The 22714-nt window shown below is 45.1% G+C and overlaps 1 protein-coding gene across 2 annotated transcripts in view; it reads left to right on the forward strand.

The window, feature by feature from the left end:
- Positions 1 to 3501: 3501 nt before the first annotated feature.
- The window catches only part of LOC129820871 (amine oxidase [flavin-containing]), a 73534-nt gene continuing 54321 nt past the window's right edge, over positions 3502 to 22714 (forward strand). For both annotated transcript variants that reach the window (XM_055877936.1, XM_055877937.1), the window contains exon 1: positions 3502 to 3700. In XM_055877936.1, coding sequence (XP_055733911.1) covers positions 3517 to 3700 — 184 coding nt within the window. In that variant the 5' untranslated portion in view covers positions 3502 to 3516. The remainder of the gene's footprint in view (positions 3701 to 22714) is intronic.

A 22714-nucleotide genomic window follows, 5' to 3' on the forward strand; every position in this document is an offset into this window, starting at 1 on the left:
TGATTAGAGATATTGTCAAAAACATTGATGACAGTGTGAAATATGGCCTACTAAACCAACTGCCAAATACAGTATATTTAGGCTTACTAAACCAACTGCCAAAAACAGTATATTTAGGCCTACTAAACCAACTGCCAAAAACAGTATATTTAGGCCTACTAAACCAACTGCCAAATACAGTATATTTAGGCCTACTAAACCAACTGCCAAATACAGTATATTTAGGCCTACTAAACCAACTGCCAAATACAGTATATTTAGGCCTACTAAACCAACTGCCAAATACAGTATATTTAGGCATACTAAACCAACTGCCAAATACAGTATATTTAGGCCTACTGTATGTGTTGGTATTTAGGCCTACTGTATGTGTTGGTATTTAGGCCTACTGTATGTGTTGGTATTTAGGCCTACTGTATGTGTTGGTATTTAGGTCTACTGTATGCGTCGGTATTTAGGTCTACTGTATGTGTTGGTATTTAGGCCTACTGTATGCGTCGGTATTTAGGCCTACTGTATGTGTTGGTATTTAGGCCTACTGTATGTGTTGGTATTTAGGCCTACTGTATGTGTTGGTATTTAGGCCTACTGTATGTGTTGGTATTTAGGCCTACTGTATGTGTTGGTATTTAGGCCTACTGTATGTGTTGGTATTTAGGTCTACTGTATGTGTTGGTATTTAGATCTACTGTATGTGTTGGTATTTAGGCCTACTGTATGTGTTGGTATTTAGGTCTACTGTATGTGTTGGTATTTAGATCTACTGTATGTGTTGGTATTTAGGCCTACTGTATGTGTTGGTATTTAGGCCTACTGTATGTGTTGGTATTTAGGCCTACTGTATGCGTCGGTATTTAGGCCTACTGTATGTGTTGGTATTTAGGCCTACTGTATGTGTTGGTATTTAGGCCTACTGTATGTGTTGGTATTTAGGTCTACTGTATGCGTCGGTATTTAGGCCTACTGTATGTGTTGGTATTTAGGCCTACTGCATGTGTTGGTATTTAGGCCTACTGTATGCGTCGGTATTTAGGCCTACTGTATGTGTTGGTATTTAGGCCTACTGTATGTGTTGGTATTTAGGACTACTGTATGTGTTGGTATTTAGGCCTACTGTATGTGTTGGTATTTAGGCCTACTGTATGTGTTGGTATTTAGGCCTACTGTATGCGTCGGTGTTAAAACATTAAGGGCACAGCATACAAAACATTTTAGGCAGTGGATATCCTGTACAGCCAGCAGTTTTTGCAACCCTATGTCTAAACCTAACACATACCCTCCCTGGCCAATTTTGACCCCTAACCTTTGGATCTGCCAGCTGATTGTGCACGTCCAACGTTTAAACTTGACACTTAAACATCTGAACATAGACTGGTTGCAAAATTTGAACAATCCAATGCTAGCTCTCTCCCTACTCTCAGACTGTGTCGCTACTTGTTCTTATTTAGTAACCTTTTCCTAGAGAGATTTACACGGTTGTCTATACGTCACGCCAGTGTAAACCTACGCGAAAAACAGCCCTTATTTTAAGTGTTTCTAAAAATCCGCTATTGGAAAAATGTATGGTAGAAAAAACGAAAGACACTAACTCATGAAAAATGGTGAATGTAGTGTCATTTTGGAGTCACTTTTACCTTAAATAAGAATAGAATATGTTTCTAAACACTTCTAGATGAATGTGGATGCTACCATGATTACGAATAAACCGAATGAATCATGAATAATGATGAGTGAGAAAGTTACATAAATATCACCCCCCCCCCAAAAAAGATATAATTGTAATGATGAGAGGTTTGTGTGTCTTGAGGGTATGATAGTTGTGCATCTGTAACAAGTCAAGCATTGTGACATATCAGAGGTGCTGGTACTCAGCTCCTGCCCAAGTCAACCGCTGTGACATATCAATCACAGATATGGGAAAGGCATTGGTTAACACCTACTTGAGGTGTCTGGGGACCTTGCCTTACCACCATACGCATCTAGTCTTTACATGGAGGATATCAATGAGAATGCTATGCGGTATAGAGCACTGTAGTATATAGAGCGTGTGTAGACTGAGATCTGTGTCCCTAGTGAGTGTCCAGAAGGGTGTAGTATATGATTCATAATGGGTAAATTGTGGTTAATCCTATAATCCGAGTTAGATCCCATATGGGTTAAGCTAGTAAAGCTCCACACTAGTACATCACTGTCCACTCTCTCTAGGTCAGTGGGGTTGAGGGGGTCGAGGGGGGTTGAGAGGGTTTAGGGGGTCGAGGGGCTGGGGGTCAAGGGGAACCTCCACTGAAAGTGGTCAGCGTGTGTGTATGTGTGTGTATATTTGTGGTGGTTTACCCAGACACAATGACCAGAATAGCTGCCCAGTAGTTAACCCAGAGATCTAGAGTCCCTGAAGGGCCAGGGCTAGAGGAATAGGCTCAGTTAGCTGGAGGTTGGATCCCCGGGGCGTCATGCCCATCGGGGGCACGTGCCTCATCAGATTTGTCCTTTTTTTTTTTTTACAATTGTTTTTTTGTTGTTGCTTCTCTGTAATAGTTCTAGCCACCTAGCAATTTTATGAAGTTGTCTTTAGCTAGCTCTCAGATACTGTGCGTTACCAATCTCCCAACCTGATATCTAGCTACCCAGAAGCCATTTCAGGCTATCAATCAAGTTAGAGTAGCTAGCTTATGTATCTATCTTAGGCGGCATAGCTACTGGCAAGGTTGGTCGACTTTAGAAAAGCAATAAATAACTAATCTACTGGATAACACTCACATGACTTTCAACATTTTACCCAGATTTGAGCAGAGATGAAGAAAAACATATTTAGTTTCTTTAAAAAAATAAACTCTAGTCAGGAGGATATAGACAGCTCAAGCGATATGCTTAGATATGCAGAAAAATAGACATATTTTTTTTGTTTACATAGAATTAGACTTTTACTGCAGTGGGATAAATCAGGGTCACACAGAGTGGTTCTTGATAGTCTAAAACAAATCTACTTTGAAACTAAAGTCTACACCTCACACACATGGTTATCGGCTTTTTTTTTTTTTAAAGGCATCTGTACCATGTCAGATATAGAGTTGAAATGTATTCCATTTTCAGTTTGCATCCCAATATTACACTTTATATACATCACAGAAGACTGAAATATAACAAAACCGTTTGACATAGATTTTCAGTTTAGGCCACCAAAAGCCTGTACAGGTAGACTACTGTGATTGCCTATCTATCTATCTATCTATCTATCTATCTATCTATCTATCTATCTGTCTATCTGTCTGTCTGTCTGTCTGTCTGTCTGTCTGTCTGTCTGTCTGTCTGTCTATCTACATGTACAATGTCCAAATCATATCATACAGTAAGTAGTAGCCTATTGTTTTATTGGAGGCAATGAGCGTTGTCTTTCTAGGACAAGGAGCAATTATTATGCCTCTCACCTGTCATATCACAACAGAATCATGTAGAGTAGGCTACAACCCGTAGGCGGAGTCGGCTAAAGTGGGCCTGTCTCCGCCGCTTTTAATACAGATGCGATCCTCTGTCCTCGTGGCGTTTAGCACCACCGAGCAAGGCGAGCGAACTGCAGGCAGCGCTGGTAGAGAGCGAGAGATAGACAGTGACTGTGGGAGAAAGAGAGAGAGAGCGCGGAACAACAACACCATGACAGCACAGAACACATACGACGTTATAGTTATCGGAGGAGGAATATCAGGTACGTGCAATTTAAAGGAACGCTTCCAAAGATTTTTCTGCATGTAGCAAATAGACTAGTGGGAATATTACAATAGTACGCGAGGCAAGGAATTGATAGAAACTCAGGGTGATATTGCACGAATCTCAGCCACTTCGCTTTATGTAAGTAGCCAACTGTTGCATAGACATATTTTCAACATTGTAGCCGACACGTCTGAAACGAAACGTGCGCTGTTATTGTAATGCAATATAGGCTGCAATAACCATGCTCTGTTTTTGAATCATAATTGAATAGACGTTATGCTTATTATGGTCTTACTGTGCAGTTTCAGTTCATTTGCTTTGCACATAGACAATCTCCTTCCTCCGTGATGCTGTATCCCCTGATAAAATGTCTCCTTATAAGGAGTGTTCAAATGCAACATATTGGACCACAATATTATAATATAATATTGCTCTATTATAAACTATATTGCTTACAATACAACAACTGGCTTATCTTTGTACGTGCTATGTTTTGTTGTTGCTTTATGCACATGAACATGAAGTAGGCTAGGGATCATCAACTAGATTCAGTCACGGTCTGATTTGTTCTTGAGAGGATGGTCAGGAAGCTGGAACATAATCCTCTAATAATTTGTTGACGGCAAATTGACTGCAAGAAGCCCAAACATATGTAATATTTGAACAGCCGTTAAGAGCGTTGGGCCAGTAACTGAAAGGTTGCTGGATAGAATACCTGAGCCGATTTGGTTAAAAGAATCCGTCGAAATGCGCTAGAGTAAACCATTTAACCCTAATTTCTCCTGTAAATCGCTCTGGGTGAGAGCGTCAGCTAAAATGTAGATGTAAAACAGAATCAATTCAAAAACGTGTTTACATTTGTAGACGATCACATATACAGTATCTCTATACTATGCGTGGGAATAGTTTGGAACAGATTTCCCATATTGAAATCACTTGGAGTTGATTTGCTGGTGTTTTTACAGTCTTAAATCCAACAAGAAAAAAAAATGTGCTCATTATTTAGGGGGCAAATATTATCGCCCCCGGGCTGCCAGCTGGGGAACTCTGCAGTAGGCTATAGGCGGACATTCATCTTGCCGACTAGGGTTGCTGTAATTCTACATATTACAAACACAAACTTCAAAAATAATACCTTACCTTATTCTAACGATCTCACCTCAAGGAAACGGCGATCTCGTCGTCTGTTTGAAGCAGGAGGGGAATAGCCTTGTTATGCTACAGGTGGAACTCATATTTCTCATGTCAGCATTTAACACTACTAGTAGTCACAGTTTGTCTGATATGTCATTCCCTGGGATGTCATTTGAGTTGCCGATTAAGTTTCATTTCATCTGAAACATAAAGCTGTGTCCTGATTTGAAAGTCTGACTGTGTGATGCTCCTAACCCCACATTTTACACACAGCTGAGTTGTGTGGCATTTTTTTGTCAGTGTGCAAATGACTGTATGGGGATAGACTCATAGAGGGCTGGACACTTTCATAAGAAATGAAGGATCCATGAGAAAATGTCTAAGCGTCTTGTAATGAGAGAATAGGCTACTGTACAGATCTGTCCCATGACATATAGTTCTCTGTGGTTGTGTTTAGACAGGCAGCCCAATTCTTTTTTTCCCCAACTAATTTGTCTTTTGACCAATCAGATCAGCTCTGAAAAAGGTATGATGTGAAAGTGCTGATGTGATTGGTCAAAAGACCATATCAGAATTGGAATGCCTGTGTTAACTCAGCCTATGCAGCTTGAGGTTGTGTCTCCTCCCTCGTGAAATATGTTGGATTAGAGCGTGTCGAATGTTATTGCCAATGACCACTCAAGCCATGAACTTTCTAATGACTGTCCAGCTCATGTTGTTGTGATGTTGTTTTGTCTAAAAGTATTTTTGTTGCTTCAAACACTTTGAGATTCGTTATGTAATGATTAGCGCTATGAAAGTTGAAGACATTGTTATTATTATGAAAACAGGGGGGAAAAGAATGCTTATGTTAACAGAAATACTGAATGTCTACATACTATGGCTGAATCAGTCTCTAGTCATGTCTGAACTCCAGACCTCTACATACTATGGCTGAATCAGTCTCTAGTCATGTCTGAACTCCAGACCTCTACATACTATGGCTGAATCAGTCTCTAGTCATGTCTGAACTCCAGACCTCTACATACTATGGCTGAATCAGTCTCTAGTCATGTCTGAACTCCAGACCTCTACATACTATGGCTGAATCAGTCTCTAGTCATGTCTGAACTCCAGACCTCTACATACTATGGCTGAATCAGTCTCTAGTCATGTCTGAACTCCAGAACGTATTTGTTGTTCAGACAGGGAATCATTTAGTTGCAAATCATTCATCATAATCTGTTGGGGAACATGTCAGCTTTGGCTCTGATCATACAGCCTCCGGTGTTTCCTAATGTCACTCAGTGGGTGTTTTACACGTAGAAATATCATTTATAAACAAAGTTATGCAACACACAATTGCACTATGTAAAAAAGTAATTGCCCCCTTACACTCTACCTGGTTGTGGCACCTTTAGCTGTAATGACTGCAACCAAATACTTCCTGTAGTTGTTGATTAGTCTCTCACGTTGCTGTGGAGGGATTTTAGCTCACTCTTGCATGCAGAACTGCTTTAACTCAGTGACATTTGTGGGTTTTCAAGCATATGCAAAAGTAGATAAAGTATTTTCCCCCTTTTTATAATTTTATCACAGCACTGTATGGGTATTGAAAGCAATATCCTGGTGTTGCAAAAGCCAAAGCTGAGCCATGCTCTACCAACTGAGCTACAGAGGACCGCATGAGGTGTCAAACGTTGTGGTTGAGGAAGTGTCACACTGGGCTACTACAGCAGCTGACAAGAGGAACCTGTGTAGAACTCTGCACCCAAAAGATTGTTTCTATGAGAAGAACTCAGAGTTGAGCTTGCCCACTAATCCTTGGTACTAACCACATATCTGTATTGTACTGTATTCATTCCAAAAGGCAAAACCCTGCACACTGCTCTGTCTAGTTCTAAGAGTAAAACATCCTGGTGATATTTGAGTAATGTGCTTAAACTGGCATGTTTGCGTCATGCAACCATCATTAGGGTCTGTATAACTCTTCCTCGGCCTGCTCTGAATGATAAGGGTGGGTCTCGTCCAAAGTCCCACGTCCTGATTTCATAACTTCTGGCTTGAGCTTAGTCCAGTTGAGTACAGTTGTCACGTTCGTTGGAATAAATATCGGACCAAGGCGCAGCGGATGTTGAGTTCCACATAATTTAATGATAAAGTGAAACTTAGCAAAGACAAAAACAAATAAACAATAAACTAACAACGAACCGTTACTACAGAGATGCTACGTGCACTAACTCAAAACAATATCCCATAAAACACAGGTGGAAAAAAGCTGCCTAAATATGATCCCCAATTAGAGACAATGATTACCAGCTGCCTCTAATTGGGAATCATACACAATCACCAACATAGAAAAACAAACCTAGAACCCCACATAGAAATATTAAACTAGACTAACCCCCCAGTCACGCCCTGACCTCCTCTACCATAGACAATAAGGACTTTCTATGGTCAGGACGTGACAGTACCCCCCCCCCCCCAAAGGTGCGGACTCCGGCCGCAAAACCTGAAACCAAAAGGGGGGGTGTCTAGTGTCGGTGGCGGCTCTGGTGCAGGTCGAAGAACCCTCTCATCCCGCAGATCCGCCAGCATCGGGGGCGGCTCTGGTGCAGGCCAAAGAACCCGCTCATCCTGCGGATCCAGCCATGGACCCAGGCTGAACACCTTGCCTGGACCTAGATGCCGAGGAAGGCTCCTGCCATGGAGCGGGCCTGGACCCTGGCCCTGGCCTGGACATCGGTGCAGAGGAAGACTCCTGCCATGGAGCGGGACTGGACGCCGTGTCCGGACTGGGCATCGGCGCAGAGGAGGACTCCTGCCATGGAGCTGGACTGGACGCCGTGTTTGGAATGGACATCGGCGCAGGGGAAGGCTCCCGCCATGGAGCGGGACTGGACGCTGTGCCTGGACTGGGCACCAACGCAGAAGAGGACTCTGGCCTTGGAGCTGGACTGGACGCCGTGCTCAGACTGGGCATCGGCGCAGGGGAAGGCTCCGGCCATGGAGCTGGAGGTTCCGGACCATGGACAGTCTCAGGAGGTTCCGGACCGTGGACCGTCTCAGGAGGTTCCGGACCGTGGACCGTCTCAGGAGGTTCCCGACCGTGGACCGTCTCAGGAGGTTCCCGACCGTGGACCGTCTCAGGAGGTTCCCGACCGTGGACCGTCTCAGGAGGTTCCCGACCGTGGACCGTCGCCGGAAGCTCTGGACTGGGAAACATCGCCGGAAGCTCTGGACTGGGAAACGTCGCCGGAAGCTCTGGACTGGGAAACGTCGCCGGAAGCTCTGGACTGTGAAGGCGCACTGGAGGCCTGATGCTGGGGCCGGCACAGGTGGCACCGGACTGGTGACATGCACCTCAGGGCGAGTGCAAGGAGCAGGCACAGGACGCACCGGACTGGGAACGGCGCACTCGAGGCCTATTGTATTGAGCCGGCACACGTGGCGCCAGACTGGGGACACGCACTTCAAGGCGAGTGCGGGGAGCAGGCACAGGACGTACCTGACTGGGAAGGCGCACTTGAGGGAGAGTGCGAGGAGCAGGCACAGGACGTACCTGACTGGGAACACGCACTTCAGGGAGAGTGTGAGGAGCAGGCACAGGACGTACCTGACTGGGAAGGCGCCCTAGAGGGAGAGTGCGAGGAGCAGGCACAGGACGTACCGGGCTGTGGAGACGTACTGGAGACCTGGTGCGTATAGCCGGCATCAATGGTACCGGTTCGATGACACACCTCGCCCGGCAAGTGCGAGGAGCTGGCACAGGGCGTACTGGGCTGTTAAGGCGCACTAGAGACCTGGTGCGTATAGCCGGCATCAATTGTACCGGAACTTTAACACACTTCTCAGGACGAGTACGGGGAGCTGACTCAGGTTGCATTAAACTAATTACACTTCCTTAGGGCAACCGTCGTGCATCTTCCACCAACTTAACAACTCTCTCCGCTCTTTCTCCTCCAATACCTCCATCCACTCTCTGACGGTCTCTGACTCTCTCCTTTCACTCTCCTCCAGTTTCTCCCTCTTCTCCCAGACTGGCTCTGGTCCACTCCTCGGCTCCGCCGACCACTCCATGTGCGCCCCCCCCCCCCCCCCCCCCCGAAAAAATTGGGCTGTCTTTTGGGCTTTCTCTGTGGCTGCGAACCCCGGCGTCGTCGCTGTCCTCCCTTCTCTCCTCGCGTCTTATGCCAAGGAAGGTGATCCTGTCCTGCCAGGATTTGCTCCCAAGTCCAGGATCCCTTCCCGTCCAGAATCTCCTCCCAATCTCCTCCCATGTTACCCTCTCCTCCTGGGCACGCTGCTTGGTCCTGTTGTGATGGGATATTCTGTCACGTTTGTTGGAATAAATATCAGACCAAGGCGCAGCGGATGTTGAGTTCCACATAATTTAATGAATAAAGTGAAACTTAGCAAAGACAAAAACAAATAAACAATAAACTAACAACGAACCGTGACTACAGAGATGCTACGTGCACTAACTCAAAACAATATCCTATAAACACAGGTGGAAAAAAGCTGCCTAAATCCCCAATTAGACAACGATTACCAGCTGCCTCTAATTGGGAATCATACACAATCACCAACATAGAAAAACAAACCTAGAACCCCACATAGAAATAATAAACTAGACCAACCCCCCAGTCACCCCCTGACCTACTCTACCATAGAAAATAAGGACTCTCTATGGTCAGGACGTGACAACAGTCCAGCTCCAGTACAGAATATAATTAGAATAGAATACAATATAATAGAAATATAAATCCTAAATTGTCTACACTGTGGTGAAATTAACAAGGATCCTGTTCGAGGCTTGACGATCAGGAGACGTTTTGACATAACACACGATATTTTCAACAGAAATGTTGGCTCCCGATCCCTTTAAAATACCACACACTGTCAGTTATCCCCACTGCTGCAGCTCACTAAGAGCTGGTTGATGAAGATAGGGCATGCATAGAGGTAGAATGATCTTCTGTTCCAAATCAAATTGTATTTGTCAAATGTGCTGAATACAACAGATGTAGATCTTACAGTGAAATGATTACTTACAAGATCTTAACCAACAATGCAGTTAAAAAAAATACGGATAAGAATAAGAAATAAAAGTAACAAGTAATTAAAGAGCAGCAGTAAAATAACAATATCGAGACTATGTACAGGGGGGTACCGGTACAGAGTCAATCTGAGGGGGCACCGGTTAGTTGAGGTAATATGTACATGTAGGTAGAGTTATTTAAGTGACTATGCACAGATGATAACGACAGAGAGTAGCAGCAGTGTAAAAGGGGGAAGGGGTGCAAATAGTCCAACAATACAGTTAAAAATAAAAAAGGACAAAAAGAATAAGAAATAAAGTAACAAATAATTAAAGAGCAGCAGTAAAATAACAATAGCGAGGCTGTATACAGGGGAGCGGAGCAGCATTTCCGTAGGGGAGCGGAGCAGCATTTCTGTAGGGGAGCGGAGCAGCATTTCTGTAGGGGAGCGGAGCAGCATTTCTGTAGGGGGGCGGAGCTGCATTTCTGTAGGGGAGCGGAGCAGCATTTCTGTAGGGGAGCGGAGCAGCATTTCTGTAGGGGGGCGGAGCTGCATTTCTGTAGGGGAGCGGAGCAGCATTTCTGTAGGGGAGCGGAGCAGCATTTCTGTAGGGGAGCGGAGCAGCATTTCTGTAGGGGAGCGGAGCAGCATTTCTGTAGGGGAGCAGAGCAGCATTTCTGTAGGGGAGCGGAGCAGCATTTCTGTAGGGGAGCGGAGCAGCATTTCTGTAGGGGAGCGGAGCAGCATTTCTGTAGGGGAGCGGAGCAGCATTTCTGTAGGGGGGCGGAGCAGCATTTCTGTAGGGGAGCGGAGCAGCATTTCTGTAGGGGAGCGGAGCAGCATTTCTGTAGGGGAGCGGAGCAGCATTTCTGTAGGGGAGCGGAGCTGCATTTACATGCAATTGTTCTCCAATACAATTTGACCTTATTTTGTCTTTCTGGTACTCCAATAAGTCTTTAGCCAGAATGTTCTTGCTTAGAGCTTATCCTGCATAAACATTGGCACTGAATGGATCATCTTGTTATCGTACTGGATAAAAGCTTTCACGCCGCTGTCTGTCTGACTGTCTTGTCTGTTTGTTGGTTGGTCAATAGGTTGGTCGGTTCCTGTTAGTTTTATTTATTTATTTTTATTTCACCTTTATTTAACCAGGTAGGCTAGTTGAGAACAAGTTCTCATTTATAACTGCGACCTGGCCAAGATAAAGCAAAGCAGTTCGACACATACAACAACAGAGTTACACATGGAATAAATAAACATACAGTCAATAATACAGTAGAAAAAGTCTATATACAGTGTGTGCAAATGAGGTAAGATAAGGGAGGTAAGGCAATAAATAGGCCATGGTGGCGAAGTAATTACAATATACCAATTAAACACTGGAGTGGTTGATGTGCAGAAGATGAATGTGCAAGTAGAGATACTGGGGTGCAAACGAGCAAGAAAAATAAATAAATACAGTATGGGGATGAGGTAGTTGGATGGGCTATTTACCGATGGGCTATGTACAGGTGCAGTGATATGTGAGCTGCTCTGACAGCTGGTGCTTAAAGCTAGTGAGGGAGATATGAGTCTCCAGCTTCAGTGATTTTTGCAGTTCGTTCCAGTCATTGGCAACATAGAACTGGAAGGAAAGGCAACCAAATGAGGAATTGGCTTTGGAGGTGACCAGTGAGATATACCTGCTGGAGCGCGTGCTACGGGTGGGTGCTGCTATTGTGACCAGTGAGCTGAGATAAGGCGGGGCTTTACCTAGCAGAGACTTGTAGATGACAGCCCATTGGTCCCCAGGGGAGCTAGCAACAGCAGCAGCACATTCCTAGAGAACAGTTACTAAACTAATGGCACAGGAGAGGGAAAGGAAATAACAATGGAAGAAGTGGAGAATAATCCTAATGAGCGAGAAAGGGAGGAACCTAGTTTGAGAAGGCAAGAGGGGGAAGAAAGGTAAAGAAAAGGGAGATATAGGAAGGGTAACCCACTGAAACCACTTTCTACTATAAGCAAACAAGTTCATCACTGACAACCGACAGTGGTAGGTCAGGCTATCATTCACTATGCATCTCGAAGTAGGAGTGCTGATCTAGTATCAGGTCCTCCTAGTCCATGTAATCTTATAAATTATGATCTAAAAGGCAAAATTATTCCTAGATCAGCACTCATACTCTTTATGCTTTATAGGCCCAGGACTCCAAACAATCCCAGAAGATTTTACTGGCTAGCTTCGACTGGGCCGTTGACTAAGGGCCAGAGGTTTCTAGAAAGTGGCTGGATTCCACTTCTGCTGAACCTTTCCCCTGGAACGTTGGTGTTAAAGTTAAGTAGGTATGTAATTGCATCACGCTCAGTGGAAATCCTGGGTCAAGACACAGTAGATGTTTCCAAAGGCCTCCAGTTTGCCTTTTGTATTGATGTTAGTTGAGGCAGAGAGCCCTGGGATCAGTGTGCTGTGTAACATGGATAAATGTGCTAGGATTATCTGTGTTGTAGTGCTGTACTGTTTATACAAAGGATTTGGAACAAAATGTTCAGGGGTTTCAGGGCCTAAAGCAATGAAGGTTGGGGAGAGGTAGTGCATGTCTGTGTGTGTGCATGCATCAATTTTGTGTGTGCTCCGTTTGTATGTCTTGATTCCTTGTCGGTCTTGCTTAAGAGCGTTGGTATTTAGGAATGTGGAAGAAAGCCAGGGAAAATAACCCCACCAGCGCACACACACACACACAAGCTCATTCTATCTTTGCCCTAAGAACTGGGCTGGGCTTAGTGGCCTGTAGCTGCCATATAGCCAATGGTTATAATTAGGGATGGAAATTAAGCTAGCCCGAGGCTAGTACTTTTGAGACTGGGCTAGTAGAACATTTTCCCAACTAGCCTGACAGGCCAGTAAAATGTGGGTATTTTCAAACATCGCATGGCACATCATTTGGACTTGAATGTTAACCTGGCTAGTAGAAATCTACTTGCCCTCTAGTAGAAATCTACTAGCCATGCTGGCCAGTGCCCAAAACACTTTAATTCAGTTCAACCTCTCTTTCGTGTCGTCTGAGATCTCCAAAGATTGGAAAGCTGCTGCGATCAACCCCCTCTTCAAAGGGGGAGACACTCTAGACCCAAACTGCTACAGACCTATATCTATCCTACCCTGCCTTTCTAAGGTCTTCGAAAGCCAAGTTCTCAACTTCTCTGGAATATGTGGGACGCTAACATCCCACTTGGCCAAAAGCCAGTAAAAATGCAGAGCGCCAAATTCAAATAAATTACTATAAAAATCTAACTTTTATGAAATTACACATGAAAGACACCAAATTAAAGCTACACTTGTTATGAATCCAGCCAACATGTCTGATTTCAAAAAGGATTTACGGCGAAAGCACACCAAACGATTATGTTAGGTCAGTACATAGCCACAGAAAAACACAGCTATTTTTCCAGCCAAAGAGAGGAGTAACAAAAAGCACAAATAGAGATAAAATTAATCACTAACCTTTGATGATCTTCATCAGATGACACTCATAGGACATTTTGTTACACAATACATGTATGTTTTGTTCGATAATGTGCATATTTATATCCAAAAATCTCAGTTTACATTGGCACCATGTTCAGAAATGCCTCCAAAATATCCGGATAAATTGCAGAGAGCCACATCAAATAACAGAAATACTCATCATAAACTTTGATGAAAGATACATGTTTTACATATAATTAAAGATACACTTGTTCTTAATGCAACCGCTGTGTCAGATTTCAAAAAAACTTTACGGAAAAAGCAAACCATGCAATAATCTGAGACGGCGCTCAGATAGAAACAACATTTCTCCGCAATGTTGGAGTCAACAGAAATACGAAATTACATCTTATATATTCCCTTACCTTTGATGATCTTCATCAGAATGCACTCCCAGCAGTCCTAGATCCACAATAAATTGTTGTTTTGTTCGATAATGTCCATTCTTTATGTCCAAGTAGCTACTTTTGTTAGCGTGTATAGTACACATATCCAAACGCTCGCGCAGATCCAGGCAAACGTCGGACGAAAACTTCAAAAAGTTATATTATAGGTTGAATAAACTTGTCAAACTAAGTAGAGAATCAACCTTTAGGATGTTGTTATCATAAATATTCAATAACGTTCCAACCGGAGAATTCCTTTGCGTCTATAGAAGTAGTGGAACGCAAGTCGATATCATGTGGAATGCGCGTGACCAGGAACTGGCTCTCTGCCAGACCACTGACTCAAACAGCTCCCATCCGGCCCCATATCAGAGTAGAAGCTTCATTCAACGTTCTACAGACTGTTGACATCTAGTGGAAGGTGTAGGAAGTGCAAACAGATCCATTGCCCACTGGGATTTCAATAGGCGCTGAGTTGAAAATTGACCAGCCTCAGAATTCTCACTTCCTGTTTGGATTTTCTCAGGTTTTTGCCTGCCATATGAGTTCTGTTATACTCACAGACATCATTCAAACAGTTTTAGAAACTTCAGAGTGTTTTATATCCAATAGTAATAATAATATGCATATATTAGGATCTGGGACAGAGTAGGAGGCAGTTCACTCTGGGCACGCTATTCATCCAAAGTGAAAATGCTGCCGACTATCCTAGAGAAGTTAACAAACAGATCACCGACCTTTTCGAATCCCACCGTACCTTCCTTCGCTATGCAATCTGGTTTCAGAGCTGATCATGGGTGCACCTCAGTCACGCTCAAGGTCCTTAACGATATCATAACCGCCATCAAGAAGAGACATTACTGTGCAGCCGTATTCATCGACCTGGCCAAGGCTTTTGACTCAATCACCACATTCGTATCGGCAGACTCAACAGCCTTGTTTTCTCAAATGTCTGCCTCGCCTGGTTCACCAACTACTTCTCAGACAGAGTTCAGTGTGTCAAATCAGAGGGCCTGTTGTCCTGACCTCTGTCAGTCTCTATGGGGGTGCCACAGGGTTCAATTCTCGGGCCAACTCTTTTCTCTGTATACATCAATCATGTCACTCTTGCTGCTGGTGATTCTCTGATCCACCTCTACACAGACGACACCATTTTGTATACTTCTGGTCTTCTTTGGAAACTGTGTTAATTAACCTCCAGACGAGCTTCAATGCCATGCAACTCTCGTTCCATGGCCTCCAACTGCTCTTAAATGAAAGTAAAACTAAATGCATGCTCTTCAACCGATCGCTGCCCACACCTGCCCGCCTGTACAGCATCGCTACTCTGGACAGTTCTGACTTAAAATATGTGGACAACTACAAATACCTAGGTGTCTGGTTAGACTGTAAACTCTCCTTCCAGACTCACATGAAGCATCTCCAATCCAAAATTAAATCTAGAATCAGCTTCCTATTTTGCAACAAAGCATCCTTCACTCATGCTGCCAAACATACCCTCGTAAAACTGACTATCCTACCGATCCTTGACTTTGGTGATGTAATTTACAAAATAGCCTCCACACTCTACTCAGCAAATTGGATGTAGTCTATCACAGTGCCATCCGTTTTGTCACCGAAGCCCCATATACTACCCACCACTGTGACCTGTACGCTCTAGTTGGCTGGCCCTTGCTTCATATTCATCGCCAAACCCACTGGCTCCAGATCATCTATAAGTCTTTGCTAGGTAAAACCCCGCCTTATCTCAGCTCGCTGGTCACCATAGCAGCACCCACCCGTAGCACGCGCTCCAGCAGGTATATCTCACTGGTCACCCCCAAAGCCAATTCCTCATTTGGCTGCCTTTCCTTCCAGTTCTCTGTTGCCTGTGACTGGAACGAATTGCAAAAATCACTGAAGCTGGAGACTTATATCTCCCTCACTAGCTTTATGCACCAGCTGTCAGAGCAGCTCACAGATCACTACACCTGTACATAGCCCATCTGTAAATAGCCCATCCAACTCCCTCATCCCCCATACTGTTATTTATTTTATTTTCTCCTTTGCACCCTGTATCTCTACTTGCACACTCATCTTCTGCACATCTATCACTACAGTGTTTAATTGCTAAATTGTAATTATTTTGCCACTATGGCCTATTTATTGCCTTACCTCCCTCATCCTACCTCATTTACACACACCTTTGCTATTGTATTATTGACTGTATGTTTGTTAATTCCATGTGTAACTCTGTGTTGTTGTTTGTGTCGCACTGCTTTGCTTTATCTTGGCCAGGTCGCCGTTGTAAATGAGAACTTGTTCTCAACTGGCCTACCTGGTTAAATAACGGTGAAATAAAATAAAAATAACAATAAAAAATTCCATCCATGGCTACCTCTCTAAAGAGGACACTGTTGTTGTGTTGTGTTGTGTGTGTGTGTGTGTGTGTGTGTGTGTGTGTGTGTGTGTGTGTGTGTGTGTGTGTGTGTGTGTGAGAGAGAGAGAGAAAGAGAAAGAGCATATGGGACAAACACCAAATTGAGATTCTGCTTGCAGAATTCTGCAAAAATATCCTCAGTGTACAACGTAAAACACCAAATAATTCATGCAGAGCAGAATTAGGTCGATACCCACTAATTATCAAAATCTAGAAAAAAGCCATTAAATTCTACAACCACCAAAAAGAAAGCGATTCCCAAACCTTCCATTACAAAGCCATTACCTACATAGAGATGAACCTGGAGAAGAGTCCCCTAAGCAAGCTGGTCTTGGGGCTCTGTTCACAAACACAAACAGACCTCAGAGAGCTCCAATAATGCAATAAGACAAAACCAAATCATGAGAAAACAAAAATACTTTACTTGACACATTGGAAACAATCAACAACAAAAAAACAGTGCAAACTAGAATGTTATTTGTCCCTAAACAGAGAAGTACACAGTGGCAGAATACCTGACCACTGTGACTGACCCAAACTTAAGGAAATCTTTGACAATGTACAGACTCAGTGAGCATAGCCTTGATATTGAGAAAGGCCGCCGTAGGCAGACCTGGCTCTCAAGAGAAGACAGGCTATGTGCACACTGCCCACAAAATGAGGTGGAAACTGAGCTGCACTTCCTAACCTCCTGCCAAATGTATGACTATATTAGAGACACATATTTCCCTCAGATTACACAGACCCTCAAAGAAATCCAAAACAAATCCAATTTTGATAAACTCCCATATCTACTATGTGAAATACCAAAGTGAAGAACAAACACAATTGTAAATACATATTTATGTTTATTTGTTTTCCCTTTTGTTCTTTACTTTAACTTTTTGCACATCGTTACAACACTGTATATATATACATAATATGACATTTGAAATGTCTTTATTCTTTTGGAACTTTTGTGAGTGTAATGTTTACTGTTATTTTTTTTATTGTTTATTTCGCTTTTGTTTCTCTGTTTCACTTGCTTTGGCAATGTAAACATATGTATTCCAATGCCAATAAAGCCGTTAAATTAAAATTGAAATTGAACTGGAGGCAGGGGGAGGGGGAGAGGGAGAGGAGCTGAGTGTAACATGTTTAGGGAGGACAGTTTTCATGGACCAGAAGCTTTATTCACCCAGGAATAATCAGCTACAGACTAGAGAAAAATGTATTCTCCCAATCAGTCAGATGAACAAACACACAGTATTTCAAACATAAAGTATTCCAACCCATAGCTGCCATTGTGTCTAGGGTGAGAGAGACATCTATAGTCGGATTCATCTATAGCAGGTAAATATAAACACGCACCCACACACACTACCGAGATATCTAATGATAAAAGTGAGTTGATTGCTTGTTTCTTGTTTACTCAGCTGGAGAGACAGGGGGTTATCCCAAGCTTCTGTCTGTGTCTCTCTCACTCTCTTTCTCTGTGTGTGTGTGTGTGTGTTTTATTGTAATTGGGCAAACAGAAAGGGAATATAGATGAGGGTGGCTGAGCGATTTTAGAAACACTTAAAATAAGGTCTATGTTTCGTGTAGGCTTATCCTGGCGTGACGTTTTGATAACCATGTAATTGTCACTCGGACAAGGTGACTTTTATCAATATATTCGGCTATTATGACATCATAGAGCCCTGACTCTGCAGATCTCTGAGTTACGCAATCTCAGATAATCTCATTCGTTTCGTTCTGGACATAACCACCATTTGTTTTTGTTCCGTTCCATTGTTCCGACCAGCAAAATAAAGTTCTGAACTGGTTCTAACCCCCCAAAAAGTACCGGTTCTTTTTTTTACATTTAGCTCTTAGATAACTCCCTCAAATAGTGCGGATAGAGCAACTTGCTACGGAGCGGGCAAGCTAGATGCGACTGACCTTTTGCGGTGGGGAGAGAGGGTGGAGGAGGAGGCTCATCTTGTGATGACATGCATTATCTGAATTACACCCACATAATTCTATCTACGGAGGAGCGGCTTCTATGGAGGAACTTTTAATTTCTTTGAACTTATGAAAGTTGGCTGGACCAGAGCTGGCTAGCTAACAAGCTTGTGTGTGCAGAGCGCCAGCAGAATTAGAAACATGTCTTCCCTTTTTGTAGTTAATAAATCCAATGTGAAACGTGATAACGATAGTATCCTTAACTAGCATTGTAAAAGTAAATTAATTCTTGACTAATAAAAAAAGTATCTTTCCCTATCTTCTGAAAGGGGTTTGTAACGTTAGTAGCCTTACTGTAGCCTATGGGGGGGGGGGGGGGGGGGGTAGCCTGCACATGCACACCCACACTGGCAAATATTTCCTGCTGGCTGGTGTAAGAGCTGTCGCTTTCCTCATCCTCAGATGAGGTGAGGAGAGAAGGATCTTCTGACCAAAATGCGGGTTCAGGGAAATAAGCCATCTTTATTATAAATACGATGGTAACGAAACAAAACAAAACACTTTCAAAACTACAAAATAACAAAACGACGTAGAACGAAACCTGAACATAAACTCACATCACAAACGTAAACTCACGGACAGGAACGTTACATCGAAACACACGAACAGCCAAACAGTCCCGTAAGTGAAAAACACATCGACAACGACGAAAGACATCACAGGAGACAATCACCCACCAACAAACAGTGAGAATGCCCTACCTAAATATGACTCTTGATTAGAGGAAAATGCAAACCACCTGCCTCTAATCAAGAGCCATACCAGGCAAACCGAAACCAACATAGAAACAGATAACATAGACTGCCCACCCAAAACTAACGCCCTGACCATAAACACATAAAAACTAACATAAATAGGTCAGGACTGTTACAGTACCCCCCCCCCAAGGTGCGAACGCCGGGCGCACCAGCACAAAGTCCAGGGGAGGGTCCGGGTGGGCAGTTGACCACGGTGGTGGTTCCGGTTCAGGACGCTGTCCCCACACCACCATAGTCACTCCCCTCTTCTTTCTACCCCCTCCACTGACCACCCTAAAACTACTCTCCCCTAAATACACAGCTAGCACCGGGACAAAGGGCAGCACCGGGACAAGGGGTAGCACCGGGACAAGGGGCAGCACCAGAACAAGGGCCAGCACCAGGATAAGGGGCAGCACCGGGACAAGGGGCAGCACCGGGACAAGGGGCAGCACCGGGACAAGGGGCAGCACCGGGACAAGGGGCAGCACCGGGACAAGGGGCAGCACCGGGACAAGGGGCAACACCGGGACAAGGGGCAGATCCCGGCTGAAGGACTCTGGCAGGTCCTGTTTGGACGGCTCTGGCAGGTCCATGCAGGCTGACGGCTCTCGACGCTCATGGCAGACTGACGGCTCTCTACGCTCATGGCAGGCTGACGGCTCTCTACGCTCATGGCAGGCTGACGGCTCTCGACGCTCATGGCAGGCTGACGGCTCTCGACGCTCATGGCTCTCTGACGGCTCTGGCTGCTCATGGCTCTCTGACGGCTCTGGCTGCTCATGGCTCTCTGACGGCTCTGGCTGCTCATGGCTCTCTGACGGCTCTGGCTGCTCATGGCTCTCTGACGGCTCTGGCTGCTCATGGCTCGCTGGCGGCTCTGGCAGATCCTGTCTGGTTGGCGGCTCTGGCAGATCCTGTCTGGTTGGCGGCTCTGGCAGATCCTGTCTGGTTGGCGGCTCTGGCAGATCCTGTCTGGTTGGCGGCTCTGGCAGATCCTGTCTGGTTGGCGGCTCTGGCAGATCCTGTCTGGTTGGCGGCTCTGGCAGATCCTGTCTGGCTGACGGCTCTAGCGGCTCCTGTCTGGCTGACGGCTCTAGCGGCTCCTGTCTGGCGGATGGCTCTGTAGGCTCATGGCAGACGGGCGGCTTTGCAGGCTCATGGCAGACGGGCGGCTTTGCAGGCTCATGGCAGACGGATGACTCAGACGGCGCTGGGGAGACGGATGGCTCAGATGGCGCTGGAGAGACGGATGGCTCAGATGGCGCTGGGGAGACGGATGGCTCAGATGGCGCTGGGGAGACGGATGGCTCAGATGGCGCTGGGGAGACGGATGGCTCAGATGGCGCTGGGGAGACGGATGGCTCAGATGGCGCTGGGGAGACAGATAGCTCTGTAGGGAGGAGAAGGAGAGACAGCCTGGTGCGTGGTCTAGGCACCGGCTGCGCTGGAGAGGAGGAAACAGCAGGAGAGAGAACCCGGAGAGACAGCCTGGTACGGGGGGCTGCCACCGGAGGACTGGTACATGGAGGTGGCACCGGATATACCGGACCGTGAAGGAGGACACGTGCTCTTGAGCACCGAGCCTCCCCAACCCTACCAGGTTGAATGAACCCCGTAGCCCTGCCAGTGCGGCGAGGTGGAATAGCCCGCACTGGGCTATGCAGGCGAACCGGGGACACCACCTGTAAGGCTGGTGCCATGTACACCGGCCCGAGGAGACGTACTGGAGACCAGCTACGTTGGGCCGGCTTCATGGCACCCGGCTCGATGCCCAACCTAGCCCTCCCAGTGCGGCAAGGTGGAATAGCCCGCACTGGGCTAAGCACGCGTACTGGGGACACCGTGCGCTTTACCGCATAACACGGTGTCTTACCAGTACGACGCCTTCTACCTCCACGGTAAGCACGGGGAGTTGGCTCGGGTATCCTACCCGGCTTTGCCACACTCCTCGTGTGCCCCCCCCCAAGAAATTTTTGGGTCTTACTCACGGGCTCCCAACCGCGTCGTCGCGCTGCCTCCTCATACCAGCGCCGCTCAGCCTTCGCTGCTTCTAATTCCTCCTTTGGACGGCGATATTCCCCTGGTTGAGCCCAAGGTCCTCTACCGTCCAAGATCTCCTCCCAAGTCCAGAAGTTCTTGTTGCGCCGTCGAGCATTCCCATACCGCTTGGTCTCTGTATTTTGGTGGGTGATTCTGTTATAGCTGTCGCTCTCCTCATCCTCGGAAGAGGTGAGGAGAGAAGGATCTTCTGACCAAAATGCGGGTTCAGGGAAATAAGCCATCTTTATTATAAATACGATGGTAACGAAACAAAACAAAACACTTTCAAAACTACAAAATAACAAAACGACGTAGAACGAAACCTGAACATAAACTCACATCACAAACGTAAACTCACGGACAGGAACGTTACATCGAAACACACGAACAGCCAAACAGTCCCGTAAGTGAAAAACACATCGACAACGACGAAAGACATCACAGGAGACAATCACCCACCAACAAACAGTGAGAATGCCCTACCTAAATATGACTCTTGATTAGAGGAAAATGCAAACCACCTGCCTCTAATCAAGAGCCATACCAGGCAAACCGAAACCAACATAGAAACAGATAACATAGACTGCCCACCCAAAACTAACGCCCTGACCATAAACACATAAAAACTAACATAAATAGGTCAGGACTGTTACAGCTGGCATATTCTGACTGAAGTATTTTTCTGATAGAAAGAGTGAGGGCTTTGAATAGGGGCTTTGTTGCATTTTTTTGTGGGACTGGAAAAAAATGCCTGGAATTTAAAATAACATTATTAACCGGTTCCCATGCTTTTAAAAGAATGGTTCTGTTGGGGAACAGTATAGATCATTACTTTTGTTCCCGTTTCTGTTCCTCGATAAATGTTATTTTTCTGTTCTGTTCTGTTCCCTGAACCGGTTCCAATCTCTCTCTATATATATATAGACTTTTGTAAATATATTTTCCCAAAGCTACTTAGCACCTTCACTCAGGACATACAATAATAGAGCTGAAGAACTCAACATAAAGCACATGTCAATCTTTCTGTAGATGGTTATTAGTTCTCTGATGGACTCACAGCGGTGTTATTATTAATGATGTGTTAGTGTATCTAGTTCTACTCTCTCTCTGCAGAAATGACCAGTCTAACATGCTATTTCACATCTCTCCTCCCTATAATTGCTTTTCGATACGGCCACTTTGTTTGGTAGATCTGAAATGGCAATCACTGTCTGAGCCCCGAAAACATGAGACGGGAAACGGGATTGCCGCATCTTGTAAATGTCTCCTCTCTGCGGATCGATATATATCCTTTTTAAGGCCTAGGGACAGTGACAGAAGGTACACTTGCTGTTCTGTTTTGGCAGAGCAGGGAAAGAACGTTCCACGTTGTCAGAGGCAGAACTGTTTCCTCTCACTGTTTTGACACTTCTAAGTTTCACACACACACACAAACACAGGAAGGAAGGAAGGAGGGAGGGAGAGAAGGAAGGAAGGTAGGTAGTTAGGGGAAGAGAGGGGTGGGAGAAAGAGAAAGGGGAGTAAAAAGAGGGATTTAAAGTTGAGCATAGAGGTATATACGAGGTGAGTGATTATGTGTCTGCTCTGATTGGGTTAGACTGTGGTCAAATCTAGTACCAGGCTAGAGTCTCATCTATTACAGGTAGATGACTAGGGATCATTTATGATCATAGTTGGGCTCCTGGACCTGTGTTCAAACAGCGTCATGAGTAACAGTGCTGATCTAGGATCAGGTTCCCCCTGTCCATAAAATATTATTCAATATGATCTGAAAGAC

This window comes from Salvelinus fontinalis, chromosome 23 (assembly GCF_029448725.1).
Source record: "Salvelinus fontinalis isolate EN_2023a chromosome 23, ASM2944872v1, whole genome shotgun sequence".
Lineage (NCBI taxonomy): Eukaryota > Metazoa > Chordata > Actinopteri > Salmoniformes > Salmonidae > Salvelinus > Salvelinus fontinalis.